This window comes from Vipera ursinii (genome assembly GCF_947247035.1).
Source record: "Vipera ursinii genome assembly, chromosome: 2".
NCBI lineage: Eukaryota > Metazoa > Chordata > Lepidosauria > Squamata > Viperidae > Vipera > Vipera ursinii.
This window is the reverse complement of record NC_139513.1, coordinates 263933892-263961192: the sequence shown is the minus strand read 5'-3', so window position 1 is coordinate 263961192 and position 27301 is coordinate 263933892. Positions and strand designations below refer to the sequence as shown.

The following is a 27301-nucleotide window of genomic DNA, read 5'->3' as shown; positions in this document are numbered from 1 at the left end:
AAGGAGCGAAGGTCGGGGGCAATCCGGAGCTCAACCGGCAAGCGGTTCCACAGGTCTGGCGCGCCCACAGAGAACGCCCTCCCCCTGGGGGCCACCAGTCGACACTCTCTGATCGGAGGCACCAATGATTTTCTCTAATTTGGCTGGGTCTGAGAAAGGAAATGAGTTCTAAATGATACCAGAGTAGTAGCTAACCGTCAGAACCAAGAAGCTCCTATCTACCTCATAAATCAACCTCAGTGCTTTCTCCTATAGTTCAGTTATTGGGGAGAATATTTTTTCAATCATATTATTCCCTAGTATATGAGTGGCCTGTCAGGCATTATCCATGACAGCTGACCAGAGGAGAGGGAAAGCCATCACAGGAGCTGAGTGGATCCCATTCCTTGACCTCTTCTTGCCCACCAGTATGGTACCCAGCTGGAACTGGCCACAGAAAATGGAGAATCACCACAAAACGGTGCCTCTTACTCCCAGTCTCCTGAATCTGTCCAGGAGGAACTATTGAAAGCCACTGAAAGATCCAGGAGACCCAGGACATTTGCACCACCATGTCCTGAGCCTTTCAGAGTTCAGCAGCAAGCATGATCAATGTCATCTTGGTGTTGTACTATGGCTTGAACTCAGACTGAAATGGATCCAAATAATCTGCTTCACCCAGGGCCCCTTGAAGCTGTGTGCCAACTACCGTCTTAACAGTCTTTCCCCAAAAGGGATGGACACAGGACAAAAGTTGCTTAATATAGCTGAGACCATTGATTAGGGCTGCATCATGACCTCCTCCAAGGTAAATGGTACCATCCCCTCCTGCAAAGAAGCATTAACAACCACTTGGTTCCAGCCATATGCCATCTCCCATGACACCTTAACCAACCAGCAGGGTCCAGAACACAGATGGCTTAGCTCACAGCTGCAAGGACCTTGTCCACATCCTCAAGTTCAACCATCTGAAACTCCTCTTGGATAACGGGACTTAGACTGTCTCATGAAATTGGCTGATATTGCGTATGAATTGGGATTAAGAGGGAGATATTGTCATGCAGAGATGTTCGTCAAGAACTGTTAGGTTCAAACTGAAATTAGGAAGACGTGGATATGCTAAAAAATACTACTGGTAGGAGAAGGGAATAACAAAACTGGGATAGGCAACCACAAGATGGCAGCAAAGAATTAAAAGTAAGTTATCAGGATTTTTACAACCCAGATACAGCAGCCCTACAAGGTCATTTTCTGGCAACAACTCTTATCATCCAATTCCTCCCCGCAATGCTCAGGGAACCTCTTAAGTAAAAAATTGTGGCACAAGGGGATAAAAGGTACAAGTGACAATAAACTATTTTGAAATGTAGCCACCATCTTCATGAGTGTCTACATAGCTCTTTCAACACCAGTAGCAACAAATAGGAAGTAACACTAAAATTAGCTGCAATGTATAAATCAGGGGTCGGCAACCTGAAAAAGGAAAAGAGCCACTGGGAACCGGTTCCATCACACACACAAAAAAGTGGGAGCCGCGTGCATGTGTCCATGTACGTGCATGCGCAAAAAATGTTTTGCGCATTGCGCATGCGCGGACGTGCACAGGTGCCATTTTTTAAATGTATGATGGAACTGGTTGCACGACGGCGACGACCCGTTTGCAGAGCTACCACCTTCGGAGGAAGGCGGCAGCTCTGCAAACGGGCTGCGGCAGCTTTCCCAACAAGCGGCGCCACTGCCCGTTCCGAGAGGTGCATGCGCACCTCTCGGAACGGGCAGTGGCGCCGCTTGTTGGGAAAGCTGCTGCGGCCCGTTTGCAGGCTGCTGCCTTCCTCTGAAGGCAGCAGCTGTGCAAACAGGCCGCAGCAGCTTTCCCAACGAGCGGCGCCACTGCCTGTTCGGGTGGAGGTGCACGCGCACCTCTGCCCATTCGGAGAGGTGCGTGCGCACCTCTCCAAACGGGCGGTGCCACTCTCCATTTGGAGAGGTGTGCGCACACCACTGCCCGTTCGAAGAGGTGTGCGCGCACCGGGCGGCTGGGAGCCGCAGGAGACGGCTCAAAGAGCCGCATGCGGCTCCGGAGCCGCGGGTTGCCAACCCGTGGCATAAAGGATTCCAAGCACATTTGCTACTGGCCCAATTGAGACAGAGTCATTTTTCTAACATTGATACTCCCATTTTATACCAGAAGTTATCAAATTCTGGACCTCAGATACTCTGTGCATTGAATCATATGTGTATTGAATCATTCTCTGGCTAGCTAATGTAATTAAGTAATTCTTATGAACAAACTTTTGAAGATATATTAGGTTGATAAGATGTATTAATGCAATTTCTTCTTCTAATATTTATTTCTCTTTTTACAAGGCATGAAAAAATATCTTCCATGATGGCAGCTTTATAGGAAAACTGGTTTTGGATTCTTGTAGACAAACTGTATTCAAGAACTGTTTAGCTTCTGGTGATTTAGCACAAAGAGCTTTTGTTCTATTTTTGGAAAATGTTGCCACAATGTGAACATTCAAGTTACTGTATTACATTTCATTTGACAATTGTGCAATAATAATATAAAATATATCTTTAAATTGAAACACTTAAATTAAAATGCTATTTGTTCGGGGTTGACCAATTTATCCAAGGATTATCTCTCTATCCAAGATATTACATTCTGAATTTTATATATTTTCCTGACTATCCAAAGGTGATTTTAATATATGCGATAAAAAACAAATCTGAGATTACTTGATCTTGAAAACTTTGACAATGTTTCAATAATGCACTGGCTCACCCAAAATGTTAGCTCTCTCCACAACCTCTAAAAGTACTAGAGGCAATTTGCACCCAGTACTACAACATAACAGTCCTGTAAATTTGAGTTCCTTATGCACCATATTGTTTGTTATAATATAGTATTATGCATAATTCTGCATGGTATTGAAGGATGCCTGTATTATTTCCTTACACATATACAGGTATGCATTTCAACTCATTCTTAATTTTCCTTTTTTACTTGGTTTTTTCCCCCACTTATCTTTTTTCTTCTTCACATATATGGATTTTTTTTAAATTGAATGATTTTAGGGTTCATAGTTGATTAGACATTTTATAAATAAGAATTCATATTTGTATTTAGCTAATAGGTTTCTTGGAATTCAATCTCTGCCTCTATTAAGTTTATTGTTTCCATTAACATGAAAAACAGTACCCAATTTTTAGCTTTTAGCCTAATAAAGATACTGCCATACTTTGGAGGATTTTTTTCTTATGACTTTAGAATGTCAGCTTTATATAATAATTTAATAAAATAATTGTGTGTATATATATATGTGTGTGTGTGTGTGTATATATATATATATATATAGATAGATAGAGAGAGAGAGAGAGAGAGAGACGGGACCTCTAAAACTCTAGACACATTATAATTAAAATACCCAAATGTGGCAAGTTTGATACTTTATATCATGGGTGGGCAATTAAATTTTCCAAGAGGCCACGTGAGAAACTGTGGAATTACAGCATTGTTCTCTGTAGTGTTGTATTACAATTGAGTTACTCAATAAAAGCCTTAACAGAATAGTTAACCATGGTATTAGCAAGTACACATTTTATTTTAGTTTAATTAAATATAAACATTGTTATTTTTGCACAGAAAAGCTAATAAAGGAGCACAACTGGCAAAAAAAATTGTTTTATTAATTTTATTTGTCTGTCTCAGAAGAGTGAACTGCTTAAACTATAAATTTTAGGAACATATGTTCTAAATCAAGAAGCATATTTGTACATTTGCCCAAAATACAGTATAGGAATCCTCTGCCCAAACGAGAAAAAAGCACCAAATCCACCTAAATGTAAAGCAAACAAGTAAGTTTAAAAAACATTATTGTATGAACAGGTTTTCCTGTTTGGCTTTCTGAATGGGCAACAGATGTTTAATCTGTCAGGGATGGTTGAGTGAAAACATGTGACTCGAAATATAACTGCTTTTTTAAGGGTCTAGTACCTTGGTATTTTGCCAAATATTGCTCCACGTAAAAGCCCCCGTCCGCGAAATTATATTAGCAACCCAGATGAAGCTAAATTATATGTAATCTAAAATGCATTCATATTTTGCCTACAAGCTTGAAACCCTAGTTGTGGGAAGGAAATGTAACAATGCAATGTGACTTAAAAACACAAATCTGGAACTAGCAACTGTTGAAGAAATAACCCTTTTATGTAATGGAATTTTCACAGCTGAAGGTTCCACAAGCATGACTTATCTATTGAACCCCTGGCGGAAATGGCCAAAGCTGGGTACTGGACGGGTATGTTAGAGTAACCGAGAATCTGCAGGACTGTATTATGTTTCTATGGAAATCTCAAAACTGCAACACTGGAAACAAAGGAAAGAAGATCACTATTTGGCCTTATACAGTTTCCAATTGCAGTGAGCCAGCATAGCTTAAAAACACTTTACTAGCTTAGCTACAGAATGTCTACCTGCTTTCTTTCAATTGGATGATCCTATTTAATAAAATTATTACAATACAATCAAAGTTGAGGAATCTTTCTTGTGTGCATATAACCATGCTGGAAAAAAAAGTAATGTCTGAAGTTATATTTTATTGTCTATGAATTACATTTGCCCGTATCATCTCTTCATTTAATATTGATTGTAATTTTTATCGCCGTTAAATTGCTGTTAATTTAAGGTAGAGTTTTGGATTTGAATGACTGTTTCTTGAAAAGCTCTTTCAGCTGTTGTTCAGTTGTTGTTTCTTTCTGCTGTATCAGATCGCCTTTGGTCACGTCCCAATCATCTGGCTTCGACAGTGAGGGACAATATGGTCGACCTGAAGCAGGTAACATATTCTCCCAGTACTCTTTTCTAGCCCTAAATACAAAACAAACAAAGCCAATTAGTGGATATAAGGAAATGGAAAAATGGTGTATTTATAATCTATTTTGTCATAGCTATCAACAGTCATTATAAAAATCAAGAAAAATAAGAAAAAGCCATGAAAACCATTGTAGATGCACAGTGAGCTCTTGAAGAGGCATAATATCCTAGGAAGAGCTCCAAATAGTAGTTAATACCTACAGAAAAAAGTCAAAAAAGTTAAGGTTCAAATATAACCTAGACTCAAAAGGGATGTAAAAAAACCACTTTTTTCCCCCTCAGTTTGATAGCAAGAGGAAGAAAAAAAGGAAAGGGTAAGCCAACTGCTTGGTAAAAAAAGATCTTAAGAGGTGACAAGGGAAAGAAAGAGAAAAATTCTCAACTCCTACTTTGCTTTAAGGGGAACTGTGTTGAAATAGGCCTAAGCAGATCAATTATCCCATGGAGGAAGAGACAAAAGTTAGGCCGCACCTGACTACTATAAATGAGATTCTAAGTCTTCAGGACCAGTACAGTACATCCATGACATTTGAAAAAGCTTGAGAATATCATCCTGGAACCCTTTTTCTGGTCAGTGAGAAATTATGTAGGATGGCTTTAGTGCCATAGGATTAAAGAGTGAAAAGGGAGGGAAAGGATCTAAGTAACTATTATTTATATTATTTTATTTATTTATTTATTTTTCGCAGTTCCTTTAATATACCACAAACTAACCAATGAAATTTGTTATATCAGTAATGCTGTAGGTATTATATATTGCCATACATAAATACATAGACGTACGTTTGGGTGCTGCTCGTCCATTTCCCCTTTCACTGTATCCACCTTCCTTCTCTCTCTTTCCTCTTCTCTACTTTCTTTCTCCCTTTCTCCTTTCTTTCCTACTTCCCTCTTCTTCCTCTCCTCTCCTCTTTCCCTCACCGTTCCCCTCCCGTTTCTCCCCACTTCTCCTCTTTCCCTCCAACCTTCCTACTTCCTTCCCCCTCCTATACTCTCTTCCTTCTCTCCTATCCTTTCTTCCCTCCCATTCCTCTTCCGATACAATTCAGGGGTGATGTCCGAGCAGCTCCTCTCCTTGGATTTTCAATATCTATATTAGGTATGATAATATCTGTATCTCCTCATTTTTCTTCCATCTAAATTAGTGTTAGCTGTCTTTTAAGCATATTCTCTTTTTCACCCACTCATAAAATTTTCTCCAAATTTCATAATACTCTGACTCTGTGTTATATTTAATTATCATTGTTAATCTATTCATTTCTGCACATTCCATTATTTTCCTGATCACCTCTTCTTCTGGAGGAGCTTTCAGTGCCTTCCAGTTTTGTGCAAACACAATCCTAGCTGCAGTGGTTATATGAATAATCAAATATGTGTTCTCTTTGCTATATTTCTCTGGTAAAATACCCAACAGGAATACTTCTGGTCTTAATTCTATACGTTGTTGTATCATCTTTTCTATCCATGATTTGATTATGTTCCAATAGGTTTTAGCTTCTGCACACATCCACCACATATGATAGAAAGAGCCTGGTATTTGATGGCATTTCCAACATTTCACAGATCTGTCCTTAAACATTTTAGCTAGTTTTTCTGGAGACATATGCCATCTGTAGAACATCTTGTACATATTTTCTTTATACTCTGTCGCCATTGTCAGTTTATAGTTTCTTTCCCACAATTGCTGCCATCTATCCAATTCAATCGTGTATCCAAAATTTCTTGACCATTTTAATATTGACTCCTTAACTTGCTCCTCCTCTAATTCCCTATATAATAAGTAGCTAGTATATATTTTTTAAATCCATTTTTCTTCAGTTCCCGTAAGTATTTCATCTAACTCTGTTCTTCCCAAATTAAAACCATCTATTTTAGCATCTTTTTCATATCTAGATTGTATTTGCGTTCTCATGTACCAATCCATCTTTATTCCTTGTTCCTCTAATTGTTTGGTTTTCAGCTTCCCCGTATCTGTTAGTAGGTCTTTATATCTTATAATGTTTCCCATGTTAAGCATATTGGGGTGTATTAACGCTTCCATCGTTGAGAGCCAATCTGGAATCCTCAAGTAATGGTTCCTCTTTATTTTCTCCCAAACCCTCAATAAAGAATTCCTGATATAATGTCTTTGGAAATAGCTGTGTATTCTATTTTTCCCATACCATATGAACGAATGCCATCCCAACTGTAAATCATGTCCCTCTAATGTCAATAATCTAGTATTCCTCAGTAAAATCAATTCTCTCATCCATGACATTACTGCAGCCTGGTAATATAATTCCCAATTAGGTAAGCTAAACCCACCTCTGAGTGTTGCATCCTGTAACATTTTTAAATTAATCGTTGCCTTTTTCCCCTGCCAAATATATTTCAAAATTATTTTATTTAGCCCCTCAAAATATTTCTTTTCCAATCTTATTGGTATTGTTGAAAACAAAAACAACAATCGTGGTAATATATTCATTTTGATTATTGCAATCCTGCCCATTAATGATAGTTGTACCTTTTTCCATTTATCCAAATCTACTTCGATTTCTCTTTTCAATTTGTAATAGTTATCTTCTTTAATTGTTGTACATCTTGCTGTCAGGTGAATCCCCAGATATTTTACCTTCTTTACAATCTGTATCTCTAACTTTCCCATCAATTTTTTTTGTTTTTGTTTTTCAGTAATATTTTTCACTAACATTTTTGTTTTATCTTTATTAATCTTCAAACCTGCTACCTCACCAGATTTTTCTATTTGTTCTATTAATACAGGTCCTGTCTCTAGTGGCTCCTCCAAGATAAATACTAAATCATCTGCGAAAGCTTGTAGCTTATATTCTTCTCTCTTAACTTTCATATCTTTTATATCCTTATTCTGTCTTATAGTTCTAGTTAGTATCTCTAGTGTCAATACAAACAATAATGGGGATAAAGGGCATCCCTGCCTTGTTCCCTTCATAATCTTTATTTATATTATTGTACATTATTAAATAATCTGTGAGCATTTAGAAAATAATGCATTGCTTGGCAGAATACAGATAGTCCTCAACTTACAATGACAATTGAGCCCAAAATTTCTGTTGCTAAGTGAGATATTTGTTAAGTGAGTTTTGCCCCATTCTGTGATCTTTCTTTCCACAGTTGTTAATGAATCACTGCAATTGATAAGTTAGTAACCCAGTTATAAAGTGAATCTGGCTCCCCAATTGACTTTACTTGTCACGAGGGGATCACATGAACCAGGACACTCCAACTGTCATAAATACAAGTCAGTTGCCAAGCATCTGATTTCTGATCATATGATCATAGGTATGGTACAAAGGTTGTAACTGTGAAAAATGGTCATGTCACTTTCTTCAGTGCTGTTGTAACTTTGAATGTCACTAAATGAACTGTTGTAAGTCAAAGATTAACTGTATATCATGCCAAACCATCCCAATCTCATTTCTATTGTGATCAGTTTAGCTGACCATAGAAATGTAATAGACATAGTGGAGCTCTGATTTTGCGAAACATTTGATGAAGTTTCCCATGAGATCCTAGCAGAGAAGATGGCAAAATAAGGGCTGTATTTAGTTCTGCATATTACATCTTACGAAAACATATCCAGATGAAAGCACCCATAAAGTAAATGGAAGAACAGAAACTCTTGGAGGCATGTTTAGCCTGGAGAAAAAAGACTATGCAAAAACATCTCAGCTGTCTTTGAAAGGCCATGATGGAGAAAATGGGCCAGACTTGTTCAATGTGGGTACAGAAGGCAAAAACAGTAGTTTACATGACAAGGAATCAGGTTTTAATTGGACATCCAAATAATTTTTCAACAGGAAGAGTTATTATTTTTATTATTAAAATTATACGCTGCCCAACTTTCCAAGAACTCTAGGTGATTCAATAATAGATCAGACAGGATCTTGACATACTGGACTCTCTTTTGCTAGAAACATTTAAACAGAGGCTGGGATAGTTTTCTGTGAGGCATCTGTTAATAATGGATTCTGGGATAGAACAGATGACTGGAATAAATGATCTCAAAACTTTCAGTTTTATCAACTGGATGGCAGCAAAGAGATTACCGTACGTTCTGGCTCTTGGGTTTTCAATATCTGAGCTGCAAAAATGCAGGCAACCACTGTGTGGCAGCAGAGAGATAATTATTTGCTAATGTCTATTGGCTGCCTGGATTTCTGCAGCTCAAATGTAGTAGTCCTAAATTTTACCAGTCCAAAAACATATTTTGAATATTTGATTTTGAGGTTTATGTATTAAAATCCCATTTAAATGAAACACTGAACACTAGAAACTTGAAGGAAACTTATTCTTGACTCTAAAAAGTTAAATCAATACTTAATTGAAGTGAAATTTCAAGAGTACCAATCATTACAGATCTGTGGATTATTTCTATTAACCTGAAGGTTTTCCTATGCTTTGAAAGGGGTAGGATCCCTTAAACAACAAAGAACTACTAGTAAATTGGTTTTCAAATGTCATATTACATGGAAATAACTGTCCTGTAGGGAAACTACTCAGCATATACATTAAGAGGTCAATATTCTGAATGTATTTAATATCACCATCTTTAACTATAAATAAAGGAAGCATGCTAAAGACCTTTATTTCAAATAGTATATCTGTTTTACTTTACAAGTAGTTGATTTTATACTCTTCCTTTGTTTTGTTCTTTGTTCTACACAGTTTCATTTTTAAACCTTTCAGCATACAGAATTTTGATTTTGTATTAGGAAATTATGTTATTTTTAAATTACTGCCAAGCCTATAAATTTCTAAAATAAATCAGTCCTCAACTTACAACCATTTGTTTAACACCATTCAAAGTCAGAGATGGTACTGAAAAAAGTGACTTTTGACCAGTCTTTGCGCTTATGACCATCGCAGTGTCCTTGTAGTCATGTAATCAAAATTTGGGCATTTGGCAAACGTATTTATAACAGTTGCAATGTCTCAAAGACAATTGACTGCCATTTATGATGTTCCCAGGGGACTTTGGACAAATGAAGTTAGTGGGGGAAACCAAATGGTGATTCACTAAACAACCACAATGATTCACTTAATAACCATGGCAAAAAAAGATTGTAGAATTGAGTGCAACTCACTAACCACATCATTTAGTGACAGAATTTCTGATCCCAATTGTTGTAAGTTGAGTAGTAACTACATTTTAAATCAATTATTTTACTACCAAAATTAAAAGTACACTTACCTTGCTCTAACCCAGGGTTTAGTATGCATACTCAAATCGCTCCCCCAGCTACCATGTTTTTCAGACGCACAGGGTAAAAAACCCTTTTCTGGGGCCAGTTCCTCAGCAATTGCTCTGATATGATACGGTTCAAATCCACAGCATCCTCCAATATATCTGATCCCTAAATTGTAAGCTTCTCTTGCATATTTGTGAACATCCCATCGGGTTAAAATTCTTGGCTCCAAAGCTGTAATGATATGAATTTTTAAATTCAATTAATATTATGTCCAGAGCTGATAAAAATCCAGCATTATCCTCAAGGTATTTCTTTTAACCTGAACAAACCAAGTTAGGTAATTATGCAATTCACTCTACTTTAGCTTCTAAAAAATTTCCAGACATTGGCATGAGGGGCTCCACCTTTGGGAATAGTCTGCTGCCACAAGTTTGACCTAATCTTAAAATGATTTAAAATCATTCTTGGAGGAGTAGTCTTCCATTTGCAAACTGACATTTTTCCCCACTCAGCTTTCAGTTTCTCCAAGTTTGATGCTGCACCACCCCTTACCAATTTAACAGCATTTTTTTACTCTTCTCAATCAATCCCTATTGATTGTTCCAACATCCCCAAGAAAATATGCAAAATATACTGTTGTGCTAATTGCTAATTCAACTGCTTTCTGCCCTTGGGAAAATTCAAACAATGTAAAATCCCTCATTTTTCCCTACTACCATCCTGAGCAAACAGAAATATAGGACCAAATGTAAACCTTTCCAAACTCTGCTTCCAATTGATAGATTCAGTTCCATTCATTTTGACATATTGGCTCTCAGGTTTCAATTACCATATATACTTGAGTATAAGCCGACTCGAGTATAAGCCGAGACCCCCAATTTCACCCCCAAAAACTGGGAAAAGTTGTTGACTCGAGTATAAGCCGATCCGCCGTTCTGCAAGCCTCCGCTGCCGGCGGAGGCTGGATCCGCGCTCTGCAAGCCTCTGCCGCCAGCAGAGGCTCGATCCGCCATTTTGCAAGCCTGAATACACAGGAATACCCTGTGTGGCCGCGGCTCTCGGGGAAGTCCTGGCTGTCCGCTTCCTCACTCCACGCTGCCATTCGGGGCCCGCGCGTTCCCCGGGCAAATCGCGGCGCCCAGCAGGCGAGGAAACATGCCCATTCCAGTCGCCCCCCCTTCCCTCAGGAGACGCGAAGCAAGTGACCGCCCGGAGCTTACCGAGGACTTGCGCGCGGCCGAGGCTTCGGTGCTTCCAGGATCGCGCGCACCTCTCCCAAGCCGCCGCCGTCCGGAGACCTGCCGAAGTTTGGGGAGGTCTCCGTTCCTCCGCGCAGACCTGCCGACGTTTGGGGAGGTTTGGGCGCCTCCTCAAACGTCGGCAGGTCTCCGTTCCTCCTGCCGACGTTTGGGGAGGTTTGGGCGCCTCCCCAAACCTCCCCAGGTCTCCGTTCCTCCGCGCAGACCTGCCGACGTTTGGGGAGGTTTGGGCGCCTCCCCAAACCTCCCCAAACGTCGGCAGGTCTCCGTTCCTCCGCGCAGACCTGCCGACGTTTGGGGAGGTTTGGGCGCCTCCCCAAACGTCGGCAGGTCCCCGTTCCTCCTGCCGACGTTTGGGGAGGTTTGGGCGCCTCCCCAAACCTCCCCAGGTCTCCGTTCCTCCGCGCAGACCTGCCGACGTTTGGGGAGGTTTGGGCGCCTCCCCAAACCTCCCCAAACGTCGGCAGGTCTCCGTTCCTCCTGCCGACGTTTGGGGAGGTTTGGGCGCCTCCCCAAACCTCCCCAGGTCTCCGTTCCTCCGTGCAGACCTGCCGACGTTTGGGGAGGTTTGGGCGCCTCCCCAAACCTCCCCAGGTCTCCGTTCCTCCTGCCGAAGTTTGGGGAGGTTTGGGCGCCTCCTCAAACCTCCCCAGGTCTCCGTTCCTCCGCGCAGACCTGCCGACGTTTGGGGAGGTTTGGGCGCCTCCCCAAACCTCCCCAAACGTCGGCAGGTCTCCGTTCCTCCTGCCGACGTTTGGGGAGGTTTGGGCGCCTCCCCAAACCTCCCCAGGTCTCCGTTCCTCCTGCCGACGTTTGGGGAGGTTTGGGCACCTCCCCAAACCTCCCCAGGTCTCCGTTCCTCCGCGCAGACCTGCCGACGTTTGGGGAGGTTTGGGCGCCTCCCCAAACCTCCCCAGGTCTCCGTTCCTCCGCGCAGACCTGCCGACGTTTGAGGAGGTTTGGGCGCCTCCCCAAACCTCCCCAAACGTCGGCAGGTCTCCGTTCCTCCTGCCGACGTTTGGGGAGGTTTGGGCGCCTCCCCAAACCTCCCCAGGTCTCCGTTCCTCCGCGCAGACCTGCCGACGTTTGGGGAGGTTTGGGCGCCTCCCCAAACCTCCCCAGGTCTCCGTTCCTCCTGCCGAAGTTTGGGGAGGTTTGGGCGCCTCCTCAAACCTCCCCAGGTCTCCGTTCCTCCGCGCAGACCTGCCGACGTTTGGGGAGGTTTGGGCGCCTCCCCAAACCTCCCCAAACGTCGGCAGGTCTCCGTTCCTCCTGCCGACGTTTGGGGAGGTTTGGGCGCCTCCCCAGGTCTCCGTTCCTCCTGCCGAAGTTTGGGGAGGTTTGGGCGCCTCCCCAAACCTCCCCAGGTCTCCGTTCCTCCGCGCAGACCTGCCGACGTTTGGGGAGGTTTGGGGAGGCGCCCAAACCTCCCCAAACCTCCCCAGGTCTCCGTTCCTCCTGCCGAAGTTTGGGGAGGTTTGGGCGCCTCCCCAAACCTCCCCAGGTCTCCGTTCCTCCGCGCAGACCTGCCGACGTTTGGGGAGGTTTGGGCGCCTCCCCAAACCTCCCCAAACGTCGGCAGGTCTCCGTTCCTCCTGCCGACGTTTGGGGAGGTTTGGGCACCTCCCCAAACCTCCCCAGGTCTCCGTTCCTCCGCGCAGACCTGCTGACGTTTGGGGAGGTTTGGGCGCCTCCCCAAGTCTCCGTTCCTCCTGCCGAAGTTTGGGGAGGTTTGGGCGCCTCCCCAAACCTCCCCAGGTCTCCGTTCCTCCGCACAGACCTGCCGACGTTTGGGGAGGTTTGGGCGCCTCCCCAAACGTCGGCAGGTCTGCGCGACGTTTGGGGAGGTTTGGGGAGGCGCCCAAACCTCCCCAAACGTCGGCAGGTCTGCGCGGAGGAACGGAGACCTGCCGACGTTTGGGGAGGTGCCCAAACCTCCCCAAACGTCGGCAGGAGGAACGGAGACCTGCCGACGTTTGGGGAGGTTTGGGGAGGCGCCCAAACCTCCCCAAACGTCGGCAGGTCTGCGCGGAGGAACGGAGACCTGGGGAGGTTTGGGGAGGCGCCCAAACCTCCCCAAACGTCGGCAGGTCTGCGCGGAGGAACAGAGACCTGGGGAGGTTTGGGGAGGCACCCAAACCTCCCCAAACGTCGGCAGGAGGAATGGAGACCTGGGGAGGTTTGGGGAGGCGCCCAAACCTCCCCAAACGTCGGCAGGTCTGCGCGGAGGAACGGAGACCTGGGGAGGTTTGGGGAGGCGCCCAAACCTCCCCAAACGTCGGCAGGAGGAACGGAGACCTGCCGACGTTTGGGGAGGTTTGGGGAGGCGCCCAAACCTCCCCAAACGTCGGCAGGTCTCCGTTCCTCCGCGCCCTGAAGCAGGCAGGCAGGGCGCGGAGGAACGGAGACCTGCCGACGTTTGGGGAGGTTTGGGGAGGTGCGCGCGCACCTCCCCAAACTCCCCAAACTTCGGCAGGTCTCGGACGGCGGTGGCTTGGGAGAGGTGCGCGCGATCCCGGAAGCACCAAAGCCTCGGCCGCGCACAAGTCCTCGGTAAGTTTTTTTGTTGACTGGAGTATAAGCCGAAGTCGAATTTTTCAGCCCAAAAAGTGGGCTGAAAAATTCGGCTTATACTCAAGTATATACGGTACATGCCACTCCAATGTAATTTGTTCTCAGGATCTTTTAACAAAATAACAACAACATGTTGTGAAAAAAGTTTTGCAATTTTAATGCAGAATAGGTATCTGGAGAAATTTCAAAGAGCTCAGCCTCAGTATCACTTAAATTATGGCACCTGAAATTTTATTTTAAAAGAAAAACATATTTCAGGAAGGTGAATCAAGGAAGGGGTTGGAAGACCAAAAACAGATATATCGTGTATTTTTAAAAACTTTTTCAGAGCATTCACAAGAAATAGCTGTTACTCTATATTTATGGATTAGTATGAGAAATCCAAAGATAAAAAATGGTATAAAAACTGAACCCCACTCCTTCAGTAGACTACCATCTTGCTTATGTCTGTTGGAATAGACAAAGGTCTTGAAAATTAAAGCACTATACCAGAAATTGCTCGATAGTGCCAATACTGTCAAACAGAACTAGCTTGGATCAACCTCTATAACAGAAATAAATCTTTACAGTCAAAACCTTTAAGAAAGTTATGACAAACTGTAGTTTTTGCTTCCTAGATTTGCTTCCTTCACCTACCTAGTTTCCTTCTTTGGATTTTTTTGGGGGGAGGGGTGTATCTTTTTGATCAAATATTTAAATATGAGATTCAGGAAAACATCACTGAATTTGGGATCTACTGGAACCATCTAAATCTGGAGTCCCCAGGCCGCAGCCCACTATCGGGCCATCGGCCTTCGGAACTGGACCACAGAAATGGCGGGCAAGCATGCCTATGCATCCCCATTTGTGCAAGCAGTGGGCAAGCACATGTGCGCGTAGTACATTTGCAGAGCTGCATGCACACACATGCTTGCCTGCTGCTCATGTGGAACCATCCTCTCAGCCTACCACCACTGCCAGTCTGCAAAGCCAAAAAGATTGGGGAACTCTGTTCTAAATCACAGTGCTTCCAATTTTTTCATTTTCCCTAGAGACCTAGAACCAAGAAACACTTCCCGATTCTAAAAAGTTTCCCCCGATGTATCTTCTTTACTCTTATTTTTTAGAGGAAATAAATACTGTGCTCCAGTCAGTCTGCATTTCACAGCATCTTTTGTTTCCATATTTTCTTCAAGCATTTCTCTTAAGTAATTTTTAAAAAACTTGAGTCTGCCCTATTACATTTAACCCAATCAATAGCTTACCTAAGTATGGTGTCTTTTGAATATTTTGGATTTCAATTCAAATAATGCCAAGGCGAATATCTAAAAGTTTAAATCAACTGAGTATACATCCCTGAGTGAATAGCATCTCCACTTTTCCTATTCAGTAATTTTTCCAGTCAGAATTGCCTGTTCTCCCTTTAAAGGGATAATCAGAGAATATATGGATTGCAACTTTCTGCATTATACAATATTTTGTAAAATAAAAAATAACTAGATCTCAGCTTACACTTTGCATTTCAGGATATAACAAGTTTTATTTTAAAAAAGACACACATTTTAATGTACCTGTGCCTGTTCTAGTTAAAAGTATCTGTGAAGAAATCATCACAATCTACCGTAATCTGAATTATATACTCTTGTACCTTACTCTTGAAAAATTCCTATTTTGGGTTTAAGTTATCCAATATTTACTTGCATTTTAAGCAAGATAGTGTAGATTTCATTTCAGACCAACCATAAGCACGTCTTCTCTAAAATCATGTGTGCAGTTTTAATCCCAGCATGTAGGTGATTTTAATGTTTTTGCACTCTTTTTCTCCCACCTTAATAACTACTAACCCCCCCCTCCCCCCCAAAAAAAACAGCAGTGAAATCTTACCAAAAGGAAATTCTGGTAGATCAATGAAACCTTGCTTCCCACAATCAGGGGTATGAAAAGCAAGTGGCTGTGACATCAGATGTGCTTTTAGTTTAGCAGCTGCCAAACCCTCCTTCATGAGTTTTATAGTTCTTAGACAAGTAGCTGGATCAAAATGGCAATTTACTCCAACAATAGAAGCCCCTAAGAAACAAGAAACAACATTTTCAGTAATATTTTTCAAGGTCAATATTTTTAAACATAACGCCCAGCATTCACTTCTTTTAATATTTTGTAAAACTAACTGCATTTTAAAGATGCACAAATGGAATCATCTTAAAAATGATGAGAAGTTATATTTTTGTCTTGATGAAAATGGTAGGACTCAGCAATGTATTTTATGAGCTGCAAAGTAAATAAATTACTTTGACATTACTGCTATGAATTATTTCTGGATACTTCTTTACCAAATGTTAACATACAAGGAAAAAGAAATAATGGTCAAAATAAATTTTATGTCATGTGTGAATATCCATGAAGTATTATTTCAACACGATATTAAGCTGAACAGGGAAACTTAGCAACTTCTCAGGCTGAAGAGATGCAGGAAATTTTTAATCACTAAAAAAGCCAAAAAAATGAGGAATAGAAGCATAATATCTTTCTTTAACTCTTATTAAATCTTGGATATGAATATCAGAACTCTAGGCCAGGGCTTTTGAACTTTTTCACCCATTGTACCACTTTTAGGATATGGCAACATCTGAGTACCACCTAGCAAGGTGTCAAAAACATGATGACCAAAAAAAAAGGAAAAAAGTGATGAAGTACAGGTACTCCTTGACTTACAACAGTTCGCTTAGTGTTTGTTTTTAGTTACAATGGCACTGAAAAAAGTGCCCCCCAAGCCACAGCCGAGCAAGACACCTGCCTGCCTGCCCGGTGGCACTCTTCCTCCTCTCTGAGTTTTTCATTGTTGTGAGCATTTCTGTTGAAGATTGGGAGTGGGGGTGGGGTGGGGAGTGCTTGGTTTTTGTTCCTCCTGTCTGCTGGGTGGTTGTAGCAGGTTTTGGTCACTTCACATGACCCTGGGACATTGTGACCATCATAAATATGAATCAGTTGCCAAGCATCTGAATGTAAATCACGAGACCCTGGAGATGCTGCAACATTCCAGCTGATCGGTGCTTCTTCTGGGCTCAGAAGCACCAGGATCAGCGCCGAGCTCCAGCTGGAGCCTGGCGCTGATCCTGGCGCTTCCACTGAGCCTTGACAGGCCCAAAGAAGCGCTGATCCTGGTGCTTCCGCTGATCCCTGACGACCCTGCAGCTCCAGCCATCTCTCGCTCAGGCTTGTGCGGTGCTGCCACCAGTTCAGCTCATTCCCCTCCCCTGGTACCATTTTTCTAGGATGGCCGCAAACCACCTGCTAGGTGCTAATGTACCGCAGGTGGTACCCATACCACTGGTTGAAAAGCCCTGCTCTAGGCTATCCTGGAAAGTGGAAAAAGTATCACTTCTATATTATTGCCAATAAAATTGTATGGACACATCCATGAAATTGCCAAGAATGAAGCTTGAATTAAAATTAATAATAAAAATATTACCAGCATTAACTAGTTGAACAGCACATTCTCCTGGTGGTATACCATTCATGTCTCCTTCTGGGCCAATGCACAGAGTAACTGCAACTGGCAACCCAGATTCTTTTAAAGTTTCAACTGCCCATATGGCTTCTTCAACATGTTCAAAATACTGTCAACAATTTACAAAAAGAATTTACAAAACAAGTTGAGGAACATTTGTTTGCTTTTATTGAAAAAATGCCAAAATAAATGTCAAAGTAAAAATAAGCCAGGCTGTTTCTAAACAATAGCTCCAAATATTTACAAGTAATCCTTGACTTACGATCACAGTTGGGCCCAACATTTCCATTACTAAGCGAGATAGTTAAGTTTTGTCCCATATTACATTTCTTGCCACAGGTGTTAAATGAATTACTGCAGCTGTTACGTTAGTAACATGGTTGTAAAGTGAATCTGGCTTCCCCATTGACTTTCCTTGTCAGAAAGGCACAAAAGGCGATCACAGGATGCTGGGACACTGCGACTGGGTTATAAATATGAGCAAGTTGCCAAATGTCCAAATTTTGATCATGTGACCATGGAGATGCTTCATTGGTCATTTAAGCGTAAAAAGGTCATGTCACTTTTTTTCAGTGCCGCTGTAATTTCAAACGGTCACCTAATGAATGGTTGTAAGTCAAGGGCTACCTGTACTACCAAAGGTATCTTTAACCATACAGTAACTTACTTTAAATCTTAGAATTAGTCGTAGTGATTATTTTTAATTCAATGTGAGAACTTCCTAACCACTTGGACTCAATGCTTTAGTTTGAGGCCTGTGTTACAATGCCAAAGGAAGGATATAAATATAAATATATCCACGTAAATATGTGGGTTCATGCATCTGTGTATGTATCATATTATCGAGAAAGGTCTTACGGTACAATCTGAAGTACAATTGAGGTAGAATACAATTTAACTAGGAAATGTACACAGACTTTGCACAAATTAAAGCTTTCTTGTGCAATAGAGCTTTGCCAAGTCTCTTCTTCACTGCAACCCCATTTGCCTCTTCTGTCCTTATGTCATTAAGAGTAAACATAAAGATAATAATAGATTCTGATGGTCCAAAGCATTGATATTTCCATTATAAAGCAACACTTCGTCCCCAGATAAACAATATTTATTGTCAGTGAATACATTTACCTCTGCAATCAAGAAATCCACATCTTTTTTGATAAAAACTTGCAACTGTTTTCGAAAGATTGCTTTCACTTCAGTTTCACTCTTGCTGCTTAAGTATGAAGGTGTTTGACTAACACCTCCAGCCACCAAAGCGTCACCTTCTTGAGCAACTTCTTTTGCAATATCACACGCAGCTTCATTTATTCTCTGGCCCTAATGGTATGAAAAGAATGAAGTGCTGATTTTTTATTATCATTATTTAAATGTGCATGCTGCCCAATTCCCAGTGACTGTTAGTTTTACGAGTGATTGAAAACATGGAAAACAAGGCATTAAAAACAAGAAACAAAAAAGAGCAGAAGGCAGAATTACAAACCTTGTGGAAACAAACAAACAACCTAGATTAAAAGATGGCTTCAATTATCCTTATCAAAGGTCTGGGTAAAGAGCTAAGTCCTCAGGTCTCTTCAAAACAGAGTATTAAATAATATACATAATATTGTAAGAAAAAAATAAAAAGTCACATAATTATACAGTTAAGATATTGTGCATTTTATCAGTCAGCAATTCCATAAAGCAAACAATGGTTGTCGAGTGTTAACTGGCAAACTTTTGATATATCTGTGAGAATGGAGCAACACTTTGATCATCTCCATTTTCAGTAGCCTACAGAAACAGAGCATATGCAGTATTGGAAAAATACAGCTTACCCTTTAAACTTCACCTTTGCCCAATTTGATTAATTACACCTAACCAAAAGAAACTGATCAAAAGGATACAGAAATTGTGTAAGCCTTATTAAGAGAGAAGATGACTCTGACCAATTTAATGTAACTAGTAATACCCCATTTTGGGATAAGGAGTTTGAGCCCAGGGTGGCAGATCAGCATGAGTCCAGACATGACTTCAGACTAGACCTGGGCATTTTATGGCCTGCAGGCCACATTTGGCCCTTTGCCTGTCCCTGTCCAGTCTGTACCGGTAATGAGGGGAAGCAAGGGGGTGGCAGTCCTTCATAACAGTTCCTCATTTGGTCCCTTTCCCTGATTCAGACATACATGGATCTCAGTATATATCCTAATTTCCATGAACGTTCCTTTCATCAGTTCCTCCTACGTCAGAGATCAATAAACTTCTGCTTGAATGGGAGACAGCATTTTAAAAAACAAAATAAAGAACATGTCTGAAAAGCCATATTCCTTCTTGAGATCTTAAGAATTTTGGGCCATTTTAATTTTATGTTTTTTAAGGCACTCATTCAAAATCTTTAACAATATGAATTCAAATATAATTAACAGTCAATTCAAAATCTTTGGAAAACAAAAGGGGGCCAAGACAATGTTAGTGTGGCTGCCAGTCAAGCCTCTTTGGGGAGGGAGTTCCATAAGTGGAGGGTCACCACAAAAAAGCCCTTGTAAGAGACCCAACGTACCCTCTTTTGGTGAGGGCACCTGGAGGAGAAATTATTCAATTTTTAAAATCTAGGTAAATATATAAAGGACAAGGGATTATTTCACGTAAACTGTCCTTAAGCTCTTTGAGGTATTAAAGGTCAAAAACAGTACTCTGAATTAGATCCAGAAAATGATCAGCAACTAGTGTAGACGACAAAAGAAATTGGCAGGAGAATGTTTGCACTGTCAAATCTCAATGAGCAATCTAGCTACTCTATTTTGAAATTTTCAGTGAGGTAAGAAAAGCAAGGCAGGCTGAGACCCCCTATGTGGTGGGCTGTATTACTCCTGAGATTAGTAAGATGGAAAGCAGCTACAGGCTGCACAACAGTTACCAGTTGGAATACAACCTCACAGAAGATATGGTTTTCCACAAGATTGATACTGTCCAGAGTAAACATATTCCAAAGAAGAGAAAGACAAGCTCTGCAAGAGGTGTCTATTCTTTTCAGGCATCCAGAGTGGAATAACCATGGAAGTTCTATGGAGAAGACACATCAACTACTGTGAAGCAAAGACACTTTATAGGGCTGGAAGTTGTGGATATGTTCCATCCATGGAGTTTGCAGTGTTAGCTGTTTTGATAGCTATTATTTTTTGTCTCAGCAGCCGAACATATATTTATTTTGGAGTTTTTGCTTTTTAATTATTGTTAGCTGCCCAGAATAATTTGTTTGATATCGGTGGCCATATAAATAAAAATAAGTGAATAAACAATAAGTACATGTCAAAAAACTCATACCAGATAGTATATACATGTTTATAATATGGTATCTAAATGATTTTGAGGCAAGTATGTTTGAGGGTCTTACATGTTTGGTACAGTTACAACCTAAAAAACAAGTAGAGAAGAATTAAGCACTTTATCTAGACTCATCTCATTATAAAGAAAGTGTTGTACCAACCATTTGTCCTTTTAAGGAACTTTAACTGTTAATGTTAAAGCATTCCTGAACCTGGGAAAATGTAAAAAAAAAATCTAGGCTATTAAGTATTGTTTAACTTTTAAATGTTAGTGTTGTTAAATATTAATTTAACAATAAAGCTACAAGTAGTCCTTGACTTACGACCATTTGTTTAACAACCATGCAAAGTTAAGTGCTGAAAAGGGTTTCTGATGGCCGTTTTTTGCACCTTGCACTTAAAACCCCATGATGATGTGATCAAAATTTGGGTGCTTGGCAAGTGGCATGCATTTATGAGCACTTGTAGTGTCTTGTGGTCATTTGATTGCCATTTGTTACCTTCAAAAGAGGGCTTCCGACAAGCAGTCAGTGGAGGAAGCCAGATTCATTTAATAACTGTATGGTTTGCTTAATGACCACAATGGTTCACTGAACGACCATGACTAAAAGGTTGTAAAATTGGGTGAGATTCATTTAACAACTGCATTGCTTCGAGATGAAAGTTCTGGTTCCAATTGTGGTCCTAAGTCAAAGACTACCTGAATACTTTTACTTAAACTATAGCAACACAAAAGTATCAAGATACACAATTTTTAAACTCTGCTTGCTTGTCAAAATTACTAATAAAAAGTGATTGAAAGTACTTACAGAAAATTTATCAGCTGCATAGTTTCCTCTGTTCTCTAATTTATCATCACTGGCATAAAAGCTGAATGTTTGTAAAACATTTGCTCCAGCCCTGAGGAATTCTCGATGAAGCTGACGAACTACAAAATATTTAAGCAAAGTAAAGTTAAACATGCTGTTAGCACTATACCAGCAACATCTTTTAACAAACATATTGCCTCTATGATTCTATGTCCTGTTTTGTATCCAAAGTATCTTGATTTAATGTTTTTAATGACTCAATATTATTCTGTTACTATGTTTAAAAAGTCATAATTGACTTGTTTAGAAAAACTATTACAGTACTTTAGCTGATAGAAATCCCGCACATCACAGATTGTAATTGGTACATGATGAATTATTATTAAATTATTCCACACAGATAAACAAGACATTTAAATTAGGAGGAACACTAGGCTCACTTCGCAGATTTTGATTTTGGGCAAACACAGAACTAACAATGTTTCTAACTTTCTTTTCCCTGCTTGAAAAAAATAGTAATGTGATTTACGTCAATCTGAAAAACTTCTATATGCACAAGGTTAAAAGATAATATCTAATTAAAAGCCTTCATAGAGCCTCCATTAACTCATAGAAGGAAAGGGCCAGATTAACACCTTAAAAAATGATTGCAGAGTACAAAGGTTTGCTGGTGTGCCAATCAGCTGCATGATGGGTGGCACCAGCAATGCAGCTGGCAGTGTCCGTGAGACAGTGTATCTTTGGGGTAGAAATGACTGAAAATCCGTGCAACGACTGCAGATCCTTCCTGGTGACAGCAATGTTTGGCAATAGCAGGTTGGTTATTTTTTAAAAATGCCAGCACGCTGCCTAAGGCTGTTGGGTAGGCTCATAAAGCTCATAGGCTGGATGTTACGCAAGCCATTTTTTTTTGTTTAACTATAATCACAAAGTTAGCTATAAATAAGAACAGGAAATATTGATAGAACTATTTTCAGTAGTACCCACAGAACAACAGTGTCTACCTAATTGTGATTGATAACTCAAAGAAGTTAAGCTGGATATGGTTAATTCTTTAGCAAATGAAATAAGGAACCTTAGTAATAGAGGTAGTCCTCAATTTATGGCCACAACTGAGCCCAGAATTTTTGTTGCTAAGTGAGAAATTTATTGAGTTGTGTCCCATTTTACAACTTTTCTTGTCAGAATCGCTGCAGTTGTTAAATTAGTAACCTGGTTATTAAAGGAATCTGGCTTCTCCATTGACTTTGCTTGTCAGAAGGTCGCAAAAGATGGTCACGCTGCAACCATCATAAATATGAGTTAGTTGTCAAGCATCGAAATGTAAATAACGTGACCATGGATATGCTGCAACGGTCATGAAAAATAGTCATAAGTCACTTTTTTCAGTGTTGTGGTAATTTCGAACAGTCACTAAACGAACTGTTGTAAGTCGAGAACTACCTGTAACAAATTTAACTGGACTGGAGCAATATGTTTATAATTGGGTCACAATCCAATACAGAATATTTGGTTTGATAAATACATAAATATACTTTACCTGCTTCAGGGTGTTCTACAGTAGCTTCAGGAGTCCAAGGTCCAGCTTTTACATAACCTCTCTTTTCAAGAGCAATGACAAATCCTCCATCACCAATCACAATTTCTCCAGCATCTAGCCGTTCTAAAATACCCTAAAATGACAACAATGCATCCCTGTAAACTTAAAAAAGAATGTGAACCTGATGATAGCACTGAAATACAGGTAGCTTAACAACTATTCAAAGTTATGATGGACTTTTCAAAGCAAGTGGCTTTAAAAGAAAGAATCTGCTTTGCCGAGTTACTCCACAAAGCACAAATGTTTCCTCCTCATGCTGGATAAAAAAGCCTGAGTTTTGTAATCTGACCTGGCTCTGCTGACAATGAAGTTAGTTTGTCCAGGATCTGCTCAGGTTTCAAAATATGTGGCCTGTTCCTTCCCAGCCTCCTGAATTTTGCTTATCATCAGTAGGTAAGCAATTAATTTTGAGGGGTGGAAGAGGACCATTTGGAATCGGAGAGGGGGGGCCGCAAAGCAGGCCCAATGCTTTGGGGACCCAGCAGGTGGGAGGAGAATAGATAGGTGGGCATGCTGCTGCAGCTCTGCAAAGTTAAGAATTCTACGTAAGGGCAAATGACCGGGTAGCTTTTGTAGACTTAACTTTGAAACAGGGTTTTATATATAGCTTTAGGGAGAGGGTCTGTTGTAATTTTGAATGGTCATTAAATGACCTGTCATACCTTGAAGATTACCTGTATAGTCACAACTCAAGGACTACCTGTGTTATCAAACAATAGTAAACATTTGCTATATAGACAAATTAATTAATATAATAACTAATATATGAAAGCCAATTTGGTGTAGTGGTTAAGGTGTATGCCTAGAAAACAGGAGACAGTGAGTTCTAATCCTACCTTAGGCATGAAAAACAAACTAGGTGACTTTCGGCCAGTCACAGCCCAATTCACCTTGTTGTTATGCTTGGCTGCTTTGAGTTGTATATTAAAAGAAAAGGCAGAATAAAAATCTAAAGAAACTCATATTCCTCTCCAACCAGCCCTTGGATTATTATAACCAAAGCAGAGGTTATCAGATACTAATAATTATTAAATATTGGCATTCAATATTCTGACATATTTAGGATTTTTATGAACAAGCTTGTTAAATAGAAAATATCTAATAATATATTTCCAACATATCCATTTAAATTTCTTTTTGCGCTTTAGCCACTTATTGGGTAACAACTGCTATCAGCATGGTGTTTGTACTATTTCAAAGGCATTTTGGAAGAGTAAATTACTACTCTATACCAAAACTAAAAGAACTATAGGAAAATTGTCTTTTTAATGTAAACTTTGTACTTCGTTTTGCAATGCACAATTCCAGAATATTTAGAGAGTTTAACAGCCAACATATAGAGTCAGAATTTAAACTTGTTCTGGACTTAAAACCGCTGTAGTATTCAGTGTGACTGTAAGAAATATTTATCATGTCTGCAAAAATGTAAGGGTGGAATTAGATATAAAAGGAAGTGGAATCAGACTGAAAACAACTGAGCATGTATTTCAGAGTTTATCCCAACTATGGTAGTTTAAAGTGGTATGGTCTTCTTAACATCAGAAAGTGGGTGGTACAGAAAAAAATAACTTTGCCTAATAGGATTACTGGAACTCTGGTAAGTGTTAACGTCTTGTATTATATTTATAATAAAGATTCTTGGAATTTTCCCAATCGGAATTTGAGGAACCATTCCAGCACAAACATACTTACTACCCTGTGAGCGAATCATTATCATTCTAAAGGGAGAAACAGTTTCTTTTGTGCCAGAAAGAGACCAGAATAGATGGCTTGTTTACAGGTTTTAACTACAGATATAAAAAGACAGAAGAACTTATCCGAAGCTATATACTGAATCAGAACGGGTACACGCAGGTCAAAAATATCAATGGATTTCATGCTAGGAATGGAGTACAAAAATCTACGAGCAAAATGATCATGATCACTGGTAGGCTGAAATTGCTTCTTGGTGCTTTTCCTATGCTTCAGTAAGGGAAGTATCTGATCTATTTTCTGAAGTTGTTGTTGTTAGTTGCGAAGTCGTGTCCAACCCATCGTGACCCCATGGACAACGTTCCTCTAGGCCTTCCTGTCCTCTACCATCTTCTGTAGTCCATTTAAGCTCACACCTAATGCTTCAGTGACTCCATCCAGCCACCTCATTCTCTGTCGTCCCCTTCTCTTGCCCTCAAACTTTCCCAGCATTAGGCTCTTCTCCAGTGAGTCCTTCCTTCTCATTAGGTGGCCAAAGTTATATTTTCCTAAAATGTTTTATACTGATTTAGTCTCAAAAGAACAGCAAAATACCATTGGGATTATTTAGCCCTCTATATCAGGGGTCTCCAACCTTTCTCAGTTGACGGACTGGAGGGAAAGGGAGGGGGAAGCTTTTTACATGCACAAACGGGACCGCAAGCACGTGCAACGCAAATGGGGCAGTGCAAGCGCCCACGTGACACTTGCTTGCACTGTTTTTGCCGTGTGGCACCCTATTTTTGTAGCAGTGGCAGCACTAGCACAAGTGGGAGTGAGTGTGCGCACATACGTGCACGCACTGGTCAGCCTATTCTGTGGCCGTGGCCAGCAGGCCATGGCCTGGTAGTGGGCTGCGGCCCACAGGTTGGGGACCCATGCTCTATATCATATTCATAAGGTATGACAGCTGCCCTGTTACTTGTTCTTGAATGTTTCTCCCCCCCTACACACACTTTTTAGCTTCTTCTCCAAAAGATTACTTGATCAGATCAAACTTATAGAACTGATTCCCAAATGAAAACAATATGAATTGGACCTCATCCTAACACCATTGAAATACATTAATCAAAAAGTGACCAAATAATTTTAATATATATTAATAAATTAATTATAATTAATATTAATATTAATAACATAATATTTAATATATATTTGATATAACTATTCTGATGAACGAAGAATCACTTGGAAAACTCGTGAAGCAACAGGATTTCTCATGAAGAATCTCTTTTAATTAATACTAATTGTTAACCCTCTGGTTTTATTAACTTTCAAGTTACATAATTTTTACTAATTATTCCCAATACTGTTACAAAAATTTGTTTTTTGTACTATTAATTTAAAAAATTGTATTGATTATATCAAATAATCCTAGGTTTCAATTTAAATTTTTCATTTAAATTTTTCATTTCACAAAGAGTTATTATGAGTCATTTCTGATAATAGCTTATATAACTTTTCTTTTTGTAAGTTCTATTCATCATAGAAAAATATTAGTTTTTATTTAGATATCTGCGTCTCCTGGTGAAGCTCTCTAAAAGGACAAAAATTCCAATTTTTGCATTTACAAATCTGTATTTCAGTATATGGAAATTGTGACTCAGCTGTCAGTCTTGACTGAACCAGCTTTATCCGGAATCCTGATTGTCCCAGAATGGGACTACTGTCTATATTTGTCTGTGGATGCATAAGTTAGAAATATGGAAAGTGTGTATAACTCTTTTTCCAAATACAATTGGGCAGCTATTTCTGCCATCAATTAAATCAGCCCACATTAATTTATACACACACAGACACAAGAAAACGTTATGTGCACCACAGAATAAATAATATAAAAATAATCAGAATAATATCACAACAAGGTTTACGTTCCCCGGTTGTTTTACACTACAGATCCAACCTTAAAAGAGCCAAGTGAGAAAAGATTTGTTGGCATTAATTTGCCTCAACTCGTGGTTCGTACTTTCCTCTTCTTACCAGCCGAAACCATTCCTCTCCACCGCTTCTACTCTTCAAATTTCAAGAAGTTTGTAAGAGCCTCCCAACAGGCCTCTCAGGAGAGGAATACTGTACTTGGTGTTTATTAACAGGCAACCTCGCCAACCAAAAGGGGCGCTTTCCTTGCTTTTCCTTTCCTGCAAGAGAGAATAGAGAAATGCGCCCCGAACGGCCACTTCTTCTGTTTACCTTCTTTGCTTTAGAGCTTCCTCCAATAGGTGCCATGTCGAACTATTCCCGCTGGCCGCACTTTTCGCCCGCCGCCAGGGCACAGCTCTCCTCTAACAAAGCAGGGCAACCACAACCCGCAAACCTCGTATTTTATAGGCTGGAGGCTGAGGTGGGCGGATTTGAAGCCGGGGGGTGGATTGGGAGAAGCCTGAAGGTTCGCTGCCGACCAGGCCATTTCTGGACCCTCCTTCTGATCTCCTGCCGCCAAGATCGTCCACAGCGCGACTGCTAGGCGCCCCTCT

At 40.6% G+C, this 27301-nt stretch overlaps 2 protein-coding genes across 2 annotated transcripts in view; both read right to left on the bottom strand.

Annotated features, from left to right (window-relative positions):
• SCAMP1 (secretory carrier membrane protein 1) overlaps positions 1-27301 on the bottom strand; it is a 319758-nt gene that overhangs the window by 15907 nt on the left and 276550 nt on the right. The gene's annotated exons all lie outside the window — the stretch shown is intronic.
• Positions 3490-27159, bottom strand: LOC310633316 (betaine--homocysteine S-methyltransferase 1-like). The gene is made up of 8 exons (XM_083351018.1): positions 27018-27159; positions 23037-23169; positions 21497-21615; positions 18511-18702; positions 17347-17494; positions 15762-15944; positions 10068-10296; positions 3490-4852 (listed from the first exon to the last, which is right to left on the bottom strand). Exons 1-8 carry the CDS (start codon positions 27051-27053, stop codon positions 4666-4668), a joined length of 1227 nt encoding a protein of 408 aa, XP_083207144.1. The 5' UTR covers positions 27054-27159; the 3' UTR covers positions 3490-4665.